Below are 19,247 nucleotides of genomic sequence, written 5' to 3' on the forward strand. Positions count from 1 at the left end.
GTGTGGTTTCCCTTTCTTTTTCAGATCCACATCCCCGACATGGCTTTATAAATACTCTGAAATTAACTGCATATTGTTTATTAGTTTAAGGCATCTGATTGAAATTTACCTGTAACAATATAATGGTCCACAGAATGGCCAAACTATTCCAAATACCATAGCTGCTTTAGCGTTGTTACTCTCACTGCACCAATCGGAGCAGCTGATTGGAAAGAGAATTATCGGTATACAGAATCAAGCACACGCTGCCTCAGCCATTCGCTGAAAGAACTGCTCTCATCTGACAAACGCTTCAGAGCCTTTCCTGTACGGACCTCGAGGTTCAGAAACAGTTTCATCCCAAGAACTATAAACGCACTCAATCAGTCCATCAAGTGCTCCTTACAGAACTGTTTGTACTTACAATTACCTCACTGTAAACTTGCGATACAGTTATAATATTACACAACCTGAACCACTTTATAAAGCGCGTATTTACAAATGATGACAATATCATTTTATTAGATGAAATGCAGCAAAATGTCCATCCATCCATCCATTTTCCAACCCGCTGAATCCGAACACAGGGTCACGGGGGTCTGCTGGAGCCAATCCCAGCCAACACAGGGCACAAGGCAGGAAACAATCCTGGACAGGGTGCCAACCCACCGCAGGACACACACAAACACACCCACACACCAAGCACATACTAGGGCCAATTTAGAATCGCCAATCCACCTAACCTGCATGTCTTTGGACTGTGGGAGGAAACCGGAGCGCCCGGAGGAAACCCACGCAGACACAGGGAGAACATGCAAACTCCACGCAGGGAGGACCCGGGAAGTGAACCCGGGTCCCCAGGTCTCCCAACTGCGAAGCAGCAGCGCTACCCACTGCGCCACTGTGCGCAGCAAAATGTGTTTATTATATTATACAGATAAAACTTTTAAATAATCTATATTGTTAATAATTAAACATGTGAGGACAAGGTGCCGCAGCGCTAGCAAGGAGCTGGCGCTCCGTTCACGAATTGTTCCTGGCTCGCATTGTATTCTTGCTGGGACTGGCGTGACACTGCGGAAAGACAGATGGATAGAATAAACATGTACTACAAAGATATTTCAATGTTCCTTAAAAGTTTTGAAGAATCTGTGTTCTAAGCTTACAGATGGCTTAACATCTATTACAGAGCTGATTGTGTGGTGATTGGTTACTTGGAGAAAGAAAAGGAAGGTCAGAAATCGGGGGTTAGTACGTTTGAAAGAGACAGTACTGCTGCAATAAATTATTTCATCGAAGGGCGTGCATGGTGCAGCAAGCATCTCAGCGGGAGGCAGGATCTGTGGACGAGGCGTCTGTTTTTCACTATCACTGCGCCACCATGTTCCCATGTTTAATAACATGCTTTAACTCCTTTCATCATAAAAATGATATCACGTATACATCTCAGTAATTTAATCATTCAGAGACCTGTAATATTACGAATGTTATGGATTCTGTGTCCTGTCGGAGGAAAAGAAAGCCCGTTTAAGAAGCAGGTAGTGCACACACAGCACATAGAAGATCAAATGCAAAACAAAGCATTTAACGTGCTACTTTAGTTACGATGGGATTTGAGAAACTAGTAAATTAAACGATTTTAAGATGAAGTGTATGATGTTCTACTTTAATGATAAAATAAACTACGTGATTAAAGTGGAAATTTTGAGATTAAAGTTGACATTTCGTGCTTTTTTCCCACTGTGTGACTATTTTATTTTCTCTGTACCCTAATAAGCTTTCATATGACACTTTTCACGGCGACTTTGATATCTGACAACTTCTTTATTTCAGGCACTGTGCGACTTTGTGAACTTGAGCTTTCGAGTTTCTCCGACACTCTGTCACTCGATCAACTTCCTTTTGTTGATTATACCACTGTTTAAACCAACAAATAGTACATTTTTCCTTGCCTCCACTTGGTATTCGCTGAAATTCTTCTATTTTCACCCATGCATTTGCCATTGTCTTTTCACAGAAGGCTGTACTTAAGGGCTATTTATATTGATTTGCATGTTCAAAGACGCATAATTCTGGGAGGAGTTGGGGAGTGGCAGCAGGCGCATGCACGTGTGTTACTTTTCACGCTGACCGGGATTTATGTAGATGAAGAAGAATGTGGAAGTTGGCGTTCGCACAGATTTATGCATCTGGATTTTTTGTGCGTAAGCACATTTCCGCTTTTGTCCGTACGACATGTTATAATGTGAATTCTATGCACAGCGTTATACATGAGGCCTCAGGTCTTTATAACTTACATATTAGCTACCAAATAATCAAATTGAAAGTTAGACAGTGCCATGCCCCCTTCTTCTTGATGAACTCATTGTAAAATAACAGTCTCAATCTACTGTACTGTTCCCTTCATAATTTTAAACACTTCAATCATGTTTCCTCTTAATTTTCTTTTGCTTTAACTGAAAAGGCTCAGCTCTTTTAATCTTTCCTCATATTTCATACCCTATAGCCCAGGAATCAAACAGGTTGCTCTTCTCTGATCTTTTTCTATGGCTGCTGTGTCCAAGTTCCTCTATAATGATTCAATGGATTCAAGATTATCTGACAATCCACCTAGCTTCATATCATCTGCTCCATTGGGAAGTGGATGGAGGTGTGCTGTGCTTCCAATAAACCAAAATGAGGTGTCAAACTAGCAATAAAACAAAGATTAAAACACTAGCATGATCTCTGAATGTGAGTGATCCATCCAGGATAATGAGGCTTTGTGGCCATTATGATGACACAGGCTATTATTGAGACTATGACAGCTCATTAAAAACGCTGAGAAAGAAAGAAACAAGCTGTGCTATTTTACAACTAATTCCAGTAAACTTTGGGTAAAAAAAGATAATACAACTTTTAGTGGACAAGCTAATGAGAATTTTCACTTTAGGACTCCTGACCAATAAGTCTCAGATCATCTCACATAAAGGAGAACTAGAGTCATGGGGTAGAAGGGTCCTTTCATCAGTTTGGCTGGCCCAGCACTTACAGTGGGGAAGCAGTTTGTTGGCCAAGGTCTCCAAGAATCTGACTGTGTCTGGCTTATCTGACTCCTTTTTTACCATCTGGCCCCATTCTACAATTAGCTGATGGACTGATATTGTTGTTATTCATTTATGGTAATTAGATTCTACTTTTTTATGTATTTGAAGAAAGCTGTATCCTTATATGTAACAGTTCTGTATTTAGTGAGTGGTCTTATCTATTCTTGCATTTTGCCTTGTAGTTTCTACTACTGTATTGTATTTCTGAGGTATTGTATTGTAGATTCACCATCTAGCCCTGTGAAGAGGATTACTTGTGTTCTCTTTTGTGTGTTGTATTTACCCCATTTTTTGACACCCATTGCATGCCTGTCCTACTTGGAAGGGGGTCTCTCTCTCTCTCTGAATTGCCTTAACCAAGATTTTGTTCCCCAACAAAGTTTTTGGGAGTTATTTTTGTCTTTTTAGAGAGTCAAAGCTAGGGTAGCTGTCAAAAAATAGGGTATGTTAAAGACAATTGAGCTATAGAAGAAATATATTTGTTGTTGTTGTTGTTAAGTAAGTAAGACTTCACCACGGCCTCAATGAAGGCTTTCCAAATACTAATCAGAAATGAAGCAAATGGTGAAATTCCTAACATTTATGATCAAGAATATGTGTGTTAGAATTAGTACTTTAAATCTTGAACATGTGCTTAGTATTGCCATTATTTTCTTGGTAACTCTCAGGAGAGATGAATTAAAGCTGACATGGCTGTGTGGTGCACTAAAAGAACTCTTTCTGAACGTGTAAAAATAAAAATACTATGCTCTTGTAAGAGGCACACGGGAAAACTTAAAATAATCTCCCAAGCATCTCTCAAACATTTTCATACTCACAGATGTGTTGACTTCAAATTGAACATACATGATGAAAAATGTCTGATTTATTCCCTGACTGTTTAACAGCGCTCTGAGGGAATTCTTTTGGGAGTGGTGGGTTCTGACGTGCCTCTGAGAGAACTGATGAAGCTGGCCCCCAGATACAAGGTGAGAAGAAGGAGGACCTTTCTTTTTCCTCCAGATAATTGCTGCAGTATGTTTTTTGAATAGCACAATGTGTCTACCATAAGTAAAAAACTGATAGGTAGAGTTATTGTTGGGAAGTGAAAGTCATTATATTTGACCAAGACGTGGCAATGTAAAGTGATCTTATTTCCTTTTTTGCAGCTTGGAGTCCATGGCTATGCTTTTATAAACACCAACAATGGATACATTCTCTCGCACCCTGACTTGAGGCCTTTGGTAATCACGAATTCTGAAAGTTTTCAATTGTGCCATCCATTGAAGATGAAATTATTTATTTTTGGGTTGTGATAATTAACCTTTCCTTGAGTCAAGGATCTTCTCACCATCCTTTTGAACACTCATAGAGTGCCAATGCTCTATTTTGTCCATTTAAATCTAAAAGCACCACTCAACCCTAGCAATGTGTATTTAATGCAGTGAACTTTATATTAACCTTTCTGTGTGACATAAATTGTACATTTTGCAATGTTTAACTGTTATTTTTTATGGTTTTAGTACAAAGAAGGTAAAAAGCTGAAACCAAAGCCTAACTATAACAGTGTGGACCTGTCTGAAGTAGAGTGGGAGGATACAGAGGAGGTTGTAAGTATTTTTGGAAAAGAAAAAATGTTTTTGGCTCAAAATGAAATAATGTTCTTTGTTGACTTACTTCATGTATCATAGTCAGTCTTGCAGCATCTTAAAATGCTTTTATTCATATTTAGCCTGCTTTTTTAAACACATCACAAAATTCAATAAGTTTAATGTTTTCTAGGCTTCTTTTTATATATTATTTGTAAACATTAAGTGTCATTATTCAATGCACAATACATGGTGTTTTTTGCTTCTCCCCCACATTGTTAAATTAACACATTGTTGCATTTTTCACTTGAGGATTCCATTTCTGTGGTTTATTTTTTCATTTCAGCTAAATGTGACAATATGTATTTTTTCTTGTTTTGGAGGCATCACGTTACTGCAACAATATATAGATACAGTATGTCAGTTCACTTCATGTACTTTCCCTTAGTGTATAAAATTATTGATACAGTCTTCTTTAGCAGTGTTAGTTACTGAATTCAAGAAGACCCTAGTGCTAGGTTTTTGCTTCTGGTTTTGAATTCAGTGCCTCTATGTGCATTTGGATCTCGGAGTTTCTGACTGGGAGACCACAGTATGAATTGGTAGACACACACCCTCTACGCCGATTCTGGACTCTGGCACCCCCTCCCGGGGCAGTGTATTAAGTCTCCTGCTGTACTCTCTGTTCATCCCTCACTGTATGGCCAAATACAGTGCATCCGGAAAGTATTCACAGTGCATCACTTTCTCCACATCTTGTTATGTTAAAGCCTTATTCCAAAATGGATTAAATTCAATTTGTTCCTCAGAATTCTGCACACAACACCCCATAATGACAACATGAAAAAAGTTTACTTGAGATGTTTGCAAATTTATTAAAAATAAAAAAATTGAGAAAGCACATGTACATAAGTATTCACAGCCTTTGCCATGAAGCTCAAAATTGAGCTCAGGTTGTTCCTGTTTCCCCTGATCATCCTTGAGATGTTTCTGCAGCTTAATTGGAGTCCACCTGTGGTAAATTCAGTTGACTGGACATGATTTGGAAAGGCACACACCTGTCTATATAAGGTGCCACAGTTGACAGTTCATGTCAGAGCACAAACCAAGCATGAAGTCAAAGGAATTGTCTGTAGACCTCCAAGACAGGATTGTCTCAAGGCACAAATCTGGGGAAGGTTACAGAAAAATTTCTGCTGCTTTGAAGGTCCCAATGAGCACAGTGGCCTCCATCATCCGTAAGTGGAAGAAGTTCAAAAACCACCAGGACTCTTCCTAGAGCTGGCCGGCCATCTAAACTGAGCGATCGGGGGTGAAGGGCCTTAGTCAGCGAGGTGACCAAGAACCCGATGGTCACTCTGTCAGAGCTCCAGAGGTCCTCTGTGGAGAGAGGAGAACCTTCCAGAAGGACAACCATCTCTGCAGCAATCTACCAATCAGGCCTGTATGGTAGAGTGGCCAGACGGAAGCCACTCCTTAGTAAAAGGCACATGGCAGCCCGCCTGGAGTTTGCCAAAAGGCACCGGAAGGACTCTCAGACCATGAGAAAGAAAATTCTCTGGTTTGATGAGACAAAGATTGAACTCTTTGGTGTGAATGCCAGGTGTCACGTTTGGAGGAAACCTGGCACCATCCCTACAGTGAAGCATGGTGGTGGCAGCATCATGCTTTGGGGATGTTTTTCAGCGGCAGGGACTGGGAGACTAGTCAGGATAAAGGGAAAGATGACTGCAGCAATGTACAGAGACATCCTAGATGAAAACCTGTTCCAGAGCGCTCTTGACCTCAGACTGGGGCGACAGTTCATCTTTCAGCAGGACAACGACCCTAAGCACACAGCCAAGATATCAAAGAAGTGGCTTCAGGACAACTCTTTGAATGTCCTTGAGTGGCCCAGCCAGAGCCCAGACTTGAATCCGATTGAACATCTCTGGAGAGATCTTAAAATGGCTGTGCACCGACGCTTCCCATCCAACCTGATGGAGCTTGAGAGGTGCTGCAAAGAGGAATGGGCAAAACTGGCCAAGGATAGGTGTGCCAAGCTTGTGGCATCATATTCAACAAGACTTGAGGCTGTAATTGCTGCCAAAGGCGCATCGACAAAGTATTGAGCAAAGGCTGTGAATACTTATGTACATGTGATTTCTCAGTTTTTTTATTTTTAATAAATTTGCAAAAACCTCAAGTAAACTTTTTTCATGTTGTCATTATGGGGTGTTGTGTGCAGAATTCTGAGGAAAAAAATGAATTTAATCCATTTTGGAATAAGGCTGTAACATAACAAAATGTGGAAAAAGTGATGCGCTGTGAATACTTTCTGGATGCACTGTATATCACCAATACCATCTTAAAATTTGCTGATTTCCTGAGCCATCACAGGCTTGATCACAGATAATGATGAGACAGCCTATTGAGAGCAGTGTGGTGCCAAGACAATAACCTGTCTCTGAACGTTGGCAAGACTAAGGAGGTGATCATTGATTTCAGGAAGCTGCAGGTAAATCATACCTCCAATTACACTGGGGGCAAGGATGTGGAAAGAGTCAACAGTTTTAAATTTCTTGAGGTTACCATCACCAATGTTCTTAAGTAGACAGAAAACACTACAGTGATCACCAAAAAGGCTCATTAGCATCTTTACGTTTCTCACACATCTGAGGAAGGCCCGAATGTCTCCAGCAACCCTCATCAACTTTTATAAACGTATTGCAGAGTCCATCCTGACAGGCTGCATGGTGTGCTGGTATGGCAGCAGTTCGGCAAGGGACCACAAAGCATTGCAGAGGGTAGTGAAAACAGCGCAGATCATCATAGGGATCTGGGTACCACCTGTGCAGGACATGCTTGTCAAATGCTGTCTGGGAAAGGCAAAACAAATCATGAAGGACCCCAGTCATTCAGCATGGACATTTTCTCTCTCCTTCCAATAAGTAGGCACCCTAGAATTATTAACACGAGAACTGTGAGATTTTGGATCAATTTGTACCCAAAGGTAATAAGGTTGTTCATCTATCATATGTGATAAACTGTACATCAAGTATGGTATGTCCATTTAAATTCAGCTAGGCTTGCAGTTTGCATCCAACAAGAATGACTGACTGTAACTTATTAACTTTGGGACATTTTTCTAGTGTGTCAGAATATTTTTCTGTACAGAATTCTAGCAGGTACTTAGTATTACAGGCAAATCGTAAAATTCCAGGGGAATATGGGGGGAAGCATACTACATCGTTTTCCACAGGCTTTCTTATGTTCTAATACCGTAACTGCAATTATGCAATCAGCTTTTACTAAATGTAAGATTTCTTGAGGGAATGCAGTCTATTTGTGTCATTTGCTTTTTTGTTTTCTGCAGTGGCCTGATTTTAGCAGGGTTGCTTGGAGTACGATCGCACAATAGCAGTTGCGTGCTTAGATAATTTCCAATGAGTTTACAGACTTTATCATTGGTTACCCGTAGCAGAACAGTTTCACAGCTGTGCCGCGCCCTGAAACCAGACTGAAAGGGTTCCATCAAATTATTAGAGGTTAGGTAATTGGTGAGTTGGGAAGCTACAACACACTCAAGAACTTTTGACAGGAAAGGTAAGTGGGAAATAGGCCGGAAATTGTTAAGATTGTCAGCATCAAGGCCAGACGTTTTTAACATTGGGGTTACAGAAGCAATTTTAAAAGTGAGCGGTTTTGTTCTCTGTAGTTAATAAACTACTCGAACCCGCATCTGGTCCAACTACCTCTTCTACTGAAGTCTGTGAGGAATTCCTCCACTTTTTCCGTAACAAAATTAACGATCTAAATAATTTAACTAACATAAATACATCATCTGTTTATATCTCTCCCTGTTTTCCCACTCCATCCAGCTCCTTCTCTAAGTTCTCACCAGTCACATCTGCGTCTGTTAATAACCTGCTTTGTAAGATGAGGCCGACTACTTGTGTACTGGACCCCATCCCCACCACACTACTTAAATCCTGCCTTTATGCCATAATCCCGACTGTTACAACAATAATAAACTCATCCCTTGACACTGGCTCTGTGCCGCTCACTTTTAAAATTGCTTCTGTAACCCCAATGTTAAAAAAGTCTGGCCTTGATGCTGACAATCTTAACAATTTCCGGCCTATTTCCCACTTACCTTTCCTGTCAAAAGTTCTTGAGCGTGTTGTAGCTTCCCAACTCACCAATTACCTAACCTCTAATAATTTGATGGAACCCTTTCAGTCTGGTTTCAGGGCGCGGCACAGCTGTGAAACTGCTCTGCTACAGGTAACCAATGATTTGCTTATGGCAGCAGACTCTGGACAAACTAGCATATTAATTCGGTTAGACCTCAGTGCAGCATTTGACACTGTCAGACATGACATCCTACTGTCCAGAATGGAGAACATGCTGGGTATCTCTGGCACTGCCCTCCAGTGGTTCAAATCCTATCTGACTGATAAGCAAGAGTTTGTTAGTCTTGGCAACAGCAGATCCAGCTCAGCGCCAGTCACACAAGGAGTCCCTCAGGGCTCTGTCCTCGGTCCTCTGCTTTTCTGTATTTATATGCTTCCCCTTGGCCATATTATCCGTAGTTATGGATTGGGTTATCATTTTTATGCAGATGATACTCAGCTCTACTTCAATGTTAAAAGTGGAACTTCATGAGAGCTTTCTCAGCTCACAACCTGCCTTAGTGAAATTAAAACCTGGATGGAGCAGAACTCTTTAAAATTAAATTGCAATAAAACTGAACTCCTGCAAATTGGGACTAAAATGCAACTTAATAAAATGAGCTCCTTCCCAGTCCATCTTGGCAGTGATCTCATCAGACCTGCCTCTACTGTAAAAAATCTTGGTGTCATTTTTGATTCCTCCCTCACTTATTCCGCCCACATAAATCACATTAAGAAACTTTCTTACTTTCACCTCCGTAACATATCCCGTGTTCGCTCCTTCCTCTCCTTCTCTAATGCTGAGAAACTTGTCCATGCTTTTATCACATCCCGCATCGATTATTGTAATTCCCTACTGGCAGGTGCCCCTTCTAATCTTATATCACAGCTCCAGCTTATTCAAAACTCAGCTGCAAGAGTCCTTACTCGAACCAGCAGCAGCGAGCACATCACACCCATCCTGCTCCGTCTTCACTGGCTCCCTGTGTCCTACAGAATCGAATATAAAATCCTACTAATAACCTACAAAGCTTTAAATAACCTCACACCAAACTACATCAGTGACCTTCTCCATCACTATATGCCTGCCCGCCCACTAAGGTCCTCTGATTCTGGTAATCTTGTTGTGCCCGTCACTAATCTACACTCCATGGGTGACAGGGCCTTCAGCTGTATAGCGCCCAGACTCTGGAATGACCTACCGAAATTAATCAGGTCAGCTGACTCCATGAATTTTTTTAAAAAACAACTCAAAACTCATCTGTTCAGGAAGGCTTTTAGCTCTACTTGACTTTATTACCCTTCTCTCAGTTTACTTCTTTGTCAAGATGCTCATGTAACCTGTATGTGTGCGTGAGACCATCAATTATGTTGTCTGGTTTTTTTTTTTCAGAATTTACTGTCTTAATCTTCTTTGTTTATTTATCTGGTTTGTACAATGCTATATACTGTATATTCTGCCGTTCTTTATTTATTCTGTAAGTGCCTTGAGCATGGGAAAGGTGCTATATAAATAAAATGTATTATTATTATTATTATTATCATTAGCCATGGATGTCCAACTTAGAAACAAAATATCTTTAGTATCCTTAGTACCAAGATATTTTAATTAAAGTAATATTTACATAATAGTTGGATCATCCAACATTGTGACATATTATGAATGTCACAGAAACGGTCTGCTTCAGAAAACTTTTGTAACTTTAAAGTTTGATCATCTATCAAGTCTTGTAATCACTATACAATGACAGATTCCCACCCTTTATGGTAAAAGTGATTTGAGATACAATCATTATTATCAACAGCAGATCACTGGCCATTTCAGGAAGCTGGTTGCCCCCAAATCTTTTTCTTCCACTTTCCCTAATTGCTGGCATGCTTTGGGGTAAGATGCATTCTGTTCATATCATCTAAACAAGATCATATAAAATGCGAAAGTAACTAAAGACAGTGTGTTTTTATATTTTCTTGCCTTTCAGCTGAGGACTGCTATGGTAAATGCAAAGACGGGCACTCTATCAATGGATGTCAAAGTGACTGTGGAAAAGGGGGTGAGTGACATGACCTGAAGAGAACCAAAAGAATACCAATTAGCTGCCTAGAAAAGTGACTTTTTTTTCAAAATAAAAGGTGTGCTGGCACTGCGGCATAGTATGGGTTGGGGATGACTGAAAGGGACAGCTCAGTTGACATCACAGGGAAATGGTCTGCTTTGCACACTTATGGCATGGCACTGTGTGAACAATTAAAGTTCTCCTTTAGCTAATGCTTTAAGGAATGCTTTTGAGGGCCCCTGCAATCCAGATGTTGCACGTTCACAACTGCCCACCAGCAGTCACCACAGAAGAAAATATGTGACCTAGGATGGATTGTGATGTGATTCCACAACAATACACTTGGTATAGTCGGCCTGACACTGTGGATGGGTGGAGTGTGCTGGGGGTTTTGCACAGTATGCTGGAGACAGAGTGATGGAGAGAGAGAGCTCAGCTGACATTTCCAGGTAGCACTCTGCTTTACACGGCTTATACCGTTCTTCTTAACTAATGTTTTAGGAAAGATACTTCTGAGTGCCCATTGTGGGGAACAACCCGGACACAGACAGGCAGACATGTTGATTCACTACACACGTTTATTTACACTAATATTTACAACAGTAGTGAGCACAATACCCAGTGCCGCAGCACCAATCACCCCTTCAGTCCTGGCCACAACACAATGCCTTCTCTCAGTCTCTGGTCCGCCTCCACTCCTCTCCACCAAGCTTCGTCCACTTCCACCCGACTCTTGCCCCTGACTGGAGGGAGGCAGCCCCTTTTATACACCCCGGAAGGACTCCAGGTGTATCCTGAGGGCTTCTGTAGTCACACCCCTGTGTGGCGGAAGCTCTGTCGGCATATTTGGAAGTCCTCCGGTGTCCCCAATCCTCTTCCCCCCAGCACTTCCCTGTGTGGCGGAAGTACTGAGGTCCAGGGCTCCCAAGGTATCGGGGTGCCCCCTGGCAGTGACCACGGGCCCCTACAGGGTAGAGCTTCCAAGCTCTGTACCTGTGGCCCCCAAAGTAACCAGGGCGGATGCCCCCTCGTGTTCATGAGCCCTCCTCCAGTCCTCCTGGGCATCCCGGCCGGGCGACAACCCCATCCGGGTGCCACACCATGTAATCAAGATGTTGCAGGCTGGCCACCAGCAGTTATCACAGAGCCAAATTATGCGCTTTGGGGATGGATTGCGGTGTGATTCCACAAGAGTACACTTAGCATAGTGGGCAGGACTTGCACTGTGGATGGGTGGAGTATGGTGAGAATGCTGCATAGTACGGAGGAGGCAGAGTGAGGGAGAGAGCTTGGATGATGTTACTAGAGAGCACTCTGCTTTACATTGCTTACAGTGTGGTCCTATGCAAAAAGTGAATGGAGTTCTCCTTTTACTAATACTATAGGTAAGTTGCATCTGAGGACATTTATAATGCAGACATCGCAGGTTTGCAGCTGACCACCAGCAATTATCACAGAGCAAAATATGCGACCTGGGATGGATTGTGGTGTGATTTCACAAAAGTAAACTTGGCATTGTTGACAGGACTTGCACTGTAGATGGGTGGAGTATGGTAGGGGTGCTGCATGGTACGGTGGCAGCTAAGTGAGAGAGAGAGAGAGAGAGAGAGAGAGAGAGAGAGAGAGAGAGAGAGAGAGAGAGAGAGAGAGCTCAGCTAATGTCGCCAGGTAGCATTCTGCTTTACATTACTTACAGTCTGTTCCTATACAAACAATTAGTTGAGTTCTCCTTTAGCTAATGCTTTAGGGAAGATGCTTCTTAAGGTATTTGTAATCCAGACATTGCAGGTTTACAGCTGACCACCAGCATTTAGCACAGTGCAAAATGTGCAGCCTGGAATGGATCATGGTGTGATTCCACAACAATACACATAACATAAGATATAAAATAATTGTTTCACTTAAACGGCAAATTATGTACTTGAGGATACCAGTGAAAATTAAAAAGACCACATTTAACAAGAAAACAGGATGTGTTTCTTCACAGAAATGAATTTGAAAATTTGGAACAAATTTTGAATTTTTAAAAAACTTTTAAAAGGTATCTAAGTAAGAGATTGGGGACAGCCTAGCCATTAGCTCACTAAGCTTGGTGGACTAAATGGTCTCCTCCTCTTTGATAACCCGCTTATGGTCTTATGAATTTGTTACTGACAAATGCACAATATGGTATGATATTTCAATTACTGTATACTCTGGTCAGTTCTGCCATATTCTTCATTAAAGGCAGGCCACCACTTTCTATTCTATTGTGAATTTCCCATTGGGATTAATAAAGTATCTATCTATCTATCTATCTATCTATCTATCTATCTATCTATCTATCTATCTATCTATCTATCTATCTATCTATCTATCTATCTATCTATCTATCTATCTATCTATCTATCTATCTATCTATCTATCTATCTATCTATCTATCTATCTATCTATCTATTCTATAGCTAATTCTAAATGAATGAAATGTTTGAATGTGGTTTGCACAATTAAGTACATCTCTGCTATGCCAAAATACTCATTCCTGTGTGAATTAGTCACATAGGTCAGAAACTGACTTTCAATGAGACGGTCAAAATTTATGCACAATATATGAACTACAGACAGCTCTGAGCAGTGGTGCCAAAAGGAGTTTAACAGAATGCACAACTTGTCAGGGATAGTATATGTAAGATGACAAGGTCACTAAATTCTAAACCTGTGAAAAACAAGGAGGTATGATTAGCAGTCAGCTAGAGAATGTCTACGACTACTAAAGTCCAGCTTTGAACCACATCACAATCATTTCCTCCTAAAGTGACTTCCTGTTTCCTTTCCTTTTTTTTAGAGAAGAGTGCTGTTCCTCACAAATGATTACTTTTATACTGGGATTAATGAGACTCCATTCAGGTGAGAAAATTGAAAGTATTTAGAGAAAATATCGGAGGGCCACGTCCTTACATAATTTATAATGTATATAGCTTTTTTATTATTGTGTGTGCCTAGTTAGCAGTAAATGCTTATAAATTCTTTTCACTCTTTATAATTTATAATACCCCGAATTCATTTTTTCTTCATAATATATATGTTTTTGTTAATAACAATGACTTATAATGTTATAAATATTTGCCACAAATTAAAAATACATTAATACACGATCAGGTGACTGCATCATTTGAGCAAGAATAGTGTTTCTGAATCACAATCACAGAATTACATATTTTGGATGGGATTCAATCAGCACTTAGTTTATTATTAGTCTGCTGAATAAACATTTTCATTCTTCATTGATCTCACAACAAATTAACCACCAATTCCTTAGTACTCATTTACACCTAAGTGTTTAGTGCTAGACTGGAATGCTCCTAAACCGTTTGTAAAGTTATTTGCCTTTATTTGCAATGATACTATTCATGTCTAAATGTTTTGGCAGGAATCAATTTAGAAAACTCCTTTTTGCAGCAGTTTTCAAGCAGTTTCATCTACACGCTTGCTCCATTGAAATGAATGGTAACAATCATAAAATGCTGATAAAAATAGGGGAACAAGAAGTGTTTTTGCAGCGTTTCTGCAGGAAGTCACTGCATCTTCCTGTGGGATCCGCAAACTAGAAAATAAAAAACGCCCCTGTTGCTGTGCAGGCTCATGCTTTGGTTGTTGTCTGGTGACAGCTATTGATGGAGAGGTTAGGCACGCTGGTAGCTTGCAATCATGTTACAAGAATGGAACAAAAGCTGTAAGCATTCATTTGGTTTTAATCAGGTTAAAGTTTAGTAAGTTTAGCACAGATGTTTTTACAGGCAGAGTGACTGCGAAGAGCTAGCATTCCTGCTTCACAGCACCATGGCGTTTTCATGTTCTCCTCTTGTATTTCTGGATTGATTGATATCAGTCAGTGTGCTTAACTGTGGATGACTGCCTGTTGTAACACTGAATACTATAAACATGTCAGTAATACTCATCAGTTCACAAAATGCATTTAGTCCTTCACGTGTTTTGAAGTAAATAACATCTACCCCTTTTTTGTGCCTACCCTGAGCCCATGAAGACTCGTGATCTGCACCACAAGCTTACACTTTTACCAAATACCTGTAGCAAAACACAAGATTGAAATTAAACTGACACTGTTTATACGTTTCTGTTACCGGATTGTATGCAACACACCCTTTCCTTGTTGGCTGTGTGATTGGAGCTCTACAAAGGATCACCATATTGTTCACGGCATTTGGCTTACACCCAGTGGTGCTACAATAGAATCCTTCTTAAGCAGCCAAAGGGTCAGAATCAGAAAAGTCAAAAAATATGAGGGGCTAAACAAACTCAAAGTCAAAAAGGCAATAAGAAAGTCAAAAACCAAAAATAATGACTGAATTGAATGAATTTGACTGGATTATCTACACAAGTACTTCTTCTGCATCATGCTCTAGAATAGCACAGGTCCTATAAGGTGGGAAGACTGGCATCAGCGATCTTTTCGGCAGACCTCACAATTGCTTGCAGCCTGTTTTTGTCATATTTATTTGCTGATACAATACAATACAATAGTACAAAATAATTTGTTCTAATACACCACTCCTCACCCAATGCAACTCTTAAGGCAAAATGTGTAAATAGATTATACCACTCACTAAATACAGAATGAGTGAGTGAGTGAGTGAGTGAGTGAGTGAGTGAGTGAGTGAGTGAGTGAGTGAGTGAGTGAGTGAGTGAGTGAGTGAGTGAGTGAGTGAGTGAGTGAGTGAGTGAGTGAGTGAGTGAGTGGAAAAGGCATGGTGAGATCGACAGATGGATTGGGGCGGCGAGCACAGTTATGCATACCTATCTGTAGTGGTGAAGAAGGAGCTGAGTCAGAAGATAAAGCTCTTGATTTCCCAGTCGATCTACTGTATATCCCTACCCTCACCTATGTTCATGTGCTTTGGGTAATGACTGAAAGAATGAGATTGAGGGTGGAAGCAGCCAATATGAGCTTTCTACACAGGGTGACTAGACTCTCCCTTAAAGATAGGATGAGAAGTGCAGACAATCAGGAGAGGCTCAGAGTAGAGTTGCTGACCCTCTGCTTCGAGAGGAGCCATCTGATATGGATGCCTCCTGGTTGCCTCCATGTGGAGATTTTACCGGCATGACCAGCTAGGAGGAGATCCCACGGAAGACCCAGGGCTCGTTAGGATGATTATATTTCCCAGATGGCCTAGGGAACATTTTGGGATCCCACAGTATTTGTTGGCAAGTGTGGTTGGGGAAAAGACATATGGGCCTCACTGCTAAGACTGTTGTCCCCATGACCCAGCTTCAAATATGTGGTGGAACATGAATGAATGAATGAATGAATGAATGAATGAATGAATGAACGTAGAATGATCACATAGGCAGATACATATTTGTTCAAATACATCAAAATCAAAGTGGAAACTAATTAACATAAATTTAAAATACAATATTTATCCATCAGCTAATTGTAGAACTGTGGCCAGAATGTGGAAAGGAAGTCACACAAGCCAGACACAATTACAGTCCTGGAGACCTCAGCTGACAAGCAACCTCCCGCTACTGGCCATTCCACAGCTGAGTCAGTGCTGGGCTGGATAATCTGATGAAATGAATCTACCACCCCATGAGATGACTTTTCCATAGGGAGGTAAATGACTTGTGCAGTATAGCAGTGGCACCAAGTGCCACATGTCAGTACTGGGAAGAGAAACAGAAAAGGTGAGTTTTAGTAACAGTTTATAAATATCATATTACTTACATTTTAGTACTGATGACTAACAACAGAGATGCTGAATGCATAGCTAATCAGTAGCTCTAGTCTGGGTATACCACACTGAGGTAGTTGTCTTTAGCCTGGATTTAAAAGATGAGATTGAGATTAGTAGGAGGAAGACCATTCCACAGCTTCGAGGCTGACTAAAAGTTCAGCCTCCCACTGTTATTTTTTTATCCATCCTTGCAATTCAAGTAGGCAAGCATCTTAAGCTCTTAATATATGCTCAGGTTTGTAAAGTGATGATAGGTTCAGAGAAGTAAGAAGGGCCTTGGACATTTAAGGCTTTATATGTTAAAAGGAGGATTTTGAAATCTGCCCTAAACGTAACTGGAAGCCAGTGTAAGGATCTAAGAACTGGAGTTACTTTATGTGCTCATAAATGAGTAATAGGTGCATTTTTGCAGTACCTAAAGTATTACCATAAATACGTACAGAGCAATACATATCAATATATAAGGGACCATTTAAACCTTTTAAATTAATTATTTAATATCAGTTATGAACTTGCAACATGTATCAAACTAAAGAAATATAGCATTTACAGCATTGCAAATTATGTAAAAATTAGCCAATGCCAGTATCTGAGCATCAGTGCCACAGCACTACAAGAATTTAGCTTATAGAATATATTTATGTGGGATCTGAAGGACAAAATCAAGCAACTTTTGTCTAAAAATTTGTTTAATCAAAAACCGTGTCTGCTTTCAAAAACTGATTTTTTTTCCTGGTTAGTTAATTGTGTTTTGCTGTTGATTTATGAATAAGGAATACTAATTCTTTCTTTATTGGAATCTTTTTTTATTATTGTACATTTTTTAAATAAATATGTAGGCAAAAATTTTTTACTTCACGTATAAATGATTTATTAGCCTGCCATTTCTTTCTCATGAGTAGAATCTTCAGGTTTTATCAAACCACATGCGTCCATCTTTTTTGGATCATTTTAATTATTCCCATAAGACAGATTACTTGAAAATGGTGTGTTGCATGACCATGACCCTCCTACGCAACTGCCTGCAGTCTTTCTGCCTTGAATCAGCTCGTTTCTAGTTTTGCTTCATTAATCCTAGTGTGACTCACTGTTTCCTAAAACACAAACTTGATTTTTTTTATTAATATCCCAAAAAACTAAAAAATAAACCTGATTTTGCCAAACCTCCAATCCTTCAGCTCTATACTCAAAAATCTTTAACCATAGTTGAGATTTCCCTCTTTATACATATTGACTGCCACAGTGACAACAGGCAAATGTGTTCCTGATCTCAGTGTAAAATGAGGGTGTGTTTTTTTTATTTTATTAATTTTATTGTAATCATTCATACAAATCGATCAATTTTTACAAAAAATAGGATTGAAAAACAAATCAACCCCCAGCCCTGAAAGAGAGAGCATGGCCAACGGGGTAGAACTTAAGGCTTGTAAACAAACCTAAATTGATGAGTTTAATAGGCCAGTAGAGATGAATGGAGAAGAAAAAGAAATGCGGAGATAATTGCTTCCTCTGTGCTTTAAGAGCTTATTCTAAAATTTTATTGATTATATCCTGACAGGTTTTAAAAAAATTCTGTACAGATCCTCTAACTGAATATTTGATTTTTTCCAATTTCAAATAGTATAAAACATCGGTTTCCCACTGACTTAAAAGTGGAGAGTTAGGATTCTTCCAGTTTAGCAAAATAAGTTTGCGTGCCAAAAGTGTAGTGAATATTTGTTTGTCCTTCTCCATCTTTAAACCCATCTGGAAGAACACCAAACACAGCTGTTAATGGGTTAGGAGGGATTGTGACACCAAAACGATGTTAATTTGGCGCAGGCCCAAAACATGTGACCCAGTGAGGCTGGGACTTGAATGCAGCGTTCGCAGGTTGGATCTTGCCCTGGAAACATTTTGGACAGTTTTAGGTGAGACAGATGTGCTCGATTTATAACTTTGAGTTGAATAATTGTATGCTTTGCGCATATGGAACTCGGGTGAAGTCTCTGCATTGCTACTTTCCACTCCCTTTCTGATATATTGATTAAGAGATCTTTTTCCCATTGTCCTCTTGGATCTTTGAAAGGGAGGGACTGTAAAATAATTTTATATGTTGCAGAGATGGTGTCCATCTTAAAATGCTTTCTACATTGGTTCCATATTCTGAGTGAGTGAAGCACAATTGGGTTATTAGTATATTGCCGATACCTTGCATTTATTGGGTCACAAAGCAGGGAATATAAAGAAGTACTGCAGGATTTTACTTCTATTGTGGACCAGGCCTGTGTATGTTCATCTGTTTGTGTCCAGGTTTTTATAGCTTGTATGTTTGCTGCCCAGTAATAAAACTGAAAGTTAGGTAGAGCAATGCCACCTTTTGCCTTAGGTCTTTGTAGGGTACGTGGATGTTTTGAGTTCCAAATAAATGAGGTTATTGTTGAATCTAATTGCTTAAAAAATTATTTATTAATGTATATTGGAATGTTTTGAAATAAAAAAGAAGATTAGGAAGAATATTCATCTTAACAACGTTAATTCTTCCAGCTAGAGTGAGATGAAGGGTTGACCATCTATGCAAGTCTTGCTTAATTTTTTCCATAAAGACGGCAAAATTTTGTTGATAAAGAGCTTTGTGTTTACTTGTGATGTTTACCCCTAGGTATTTAAACTAATCTGCAATGATAAA

General features: G+C 40.0%; 1 protein-coding gene across 1 annotated transcript in view; it reads left to right on the forward strand.

Annotated features, from left to right (window-relative positions):
- The window catches only part of cacna2d4a (calcium channel, voltage-dependent, alpha 2/delta subunit 4a), a 791,862-nt gene that overhangs the window by 276,816 nt on the left and 495,799 nt on the right, over nt 1–19,247 (forward strand). The window contains exons 16-20 of the mRNA XM_051921543.1: nt 3,953–4,033; nt 4,214–4,288; nt 4,568–4,654; nt 10,767–10,838; nt 13,666–13,727. Of these exons, the coding sequence (XP_051777503.1) occupies nt 3,953–4,033; nt 4,214–4,288; nt 4,568–4,654; nt 10,767–10,838; nt 13,666–13,727 (377 nt within the window). The remainder of the gene's footprint in view (nt 1–3,952; nt 4,034–4,213; nt 4,289–4,567; nt 4,655–10,766; nt 10,839–13,665; nt 13,728–19,247) is intronic.

The sequence above is a fragment of the Erpetoichthys calabaricus genome, chromosome 18 (assembly GCF_900747795.2).
Source record: "Erpetoichthys calabaricus chromosome 18, fErpCal1.3, whole genome shotgun sequence".
NCBI classification, from domain to species: Eukaryota; Metazoa; Chordata; class Cladistia; order Polypteriformes; family Polypteridae; genus Erpetoichthys; species Erpetoichthys calabaricus.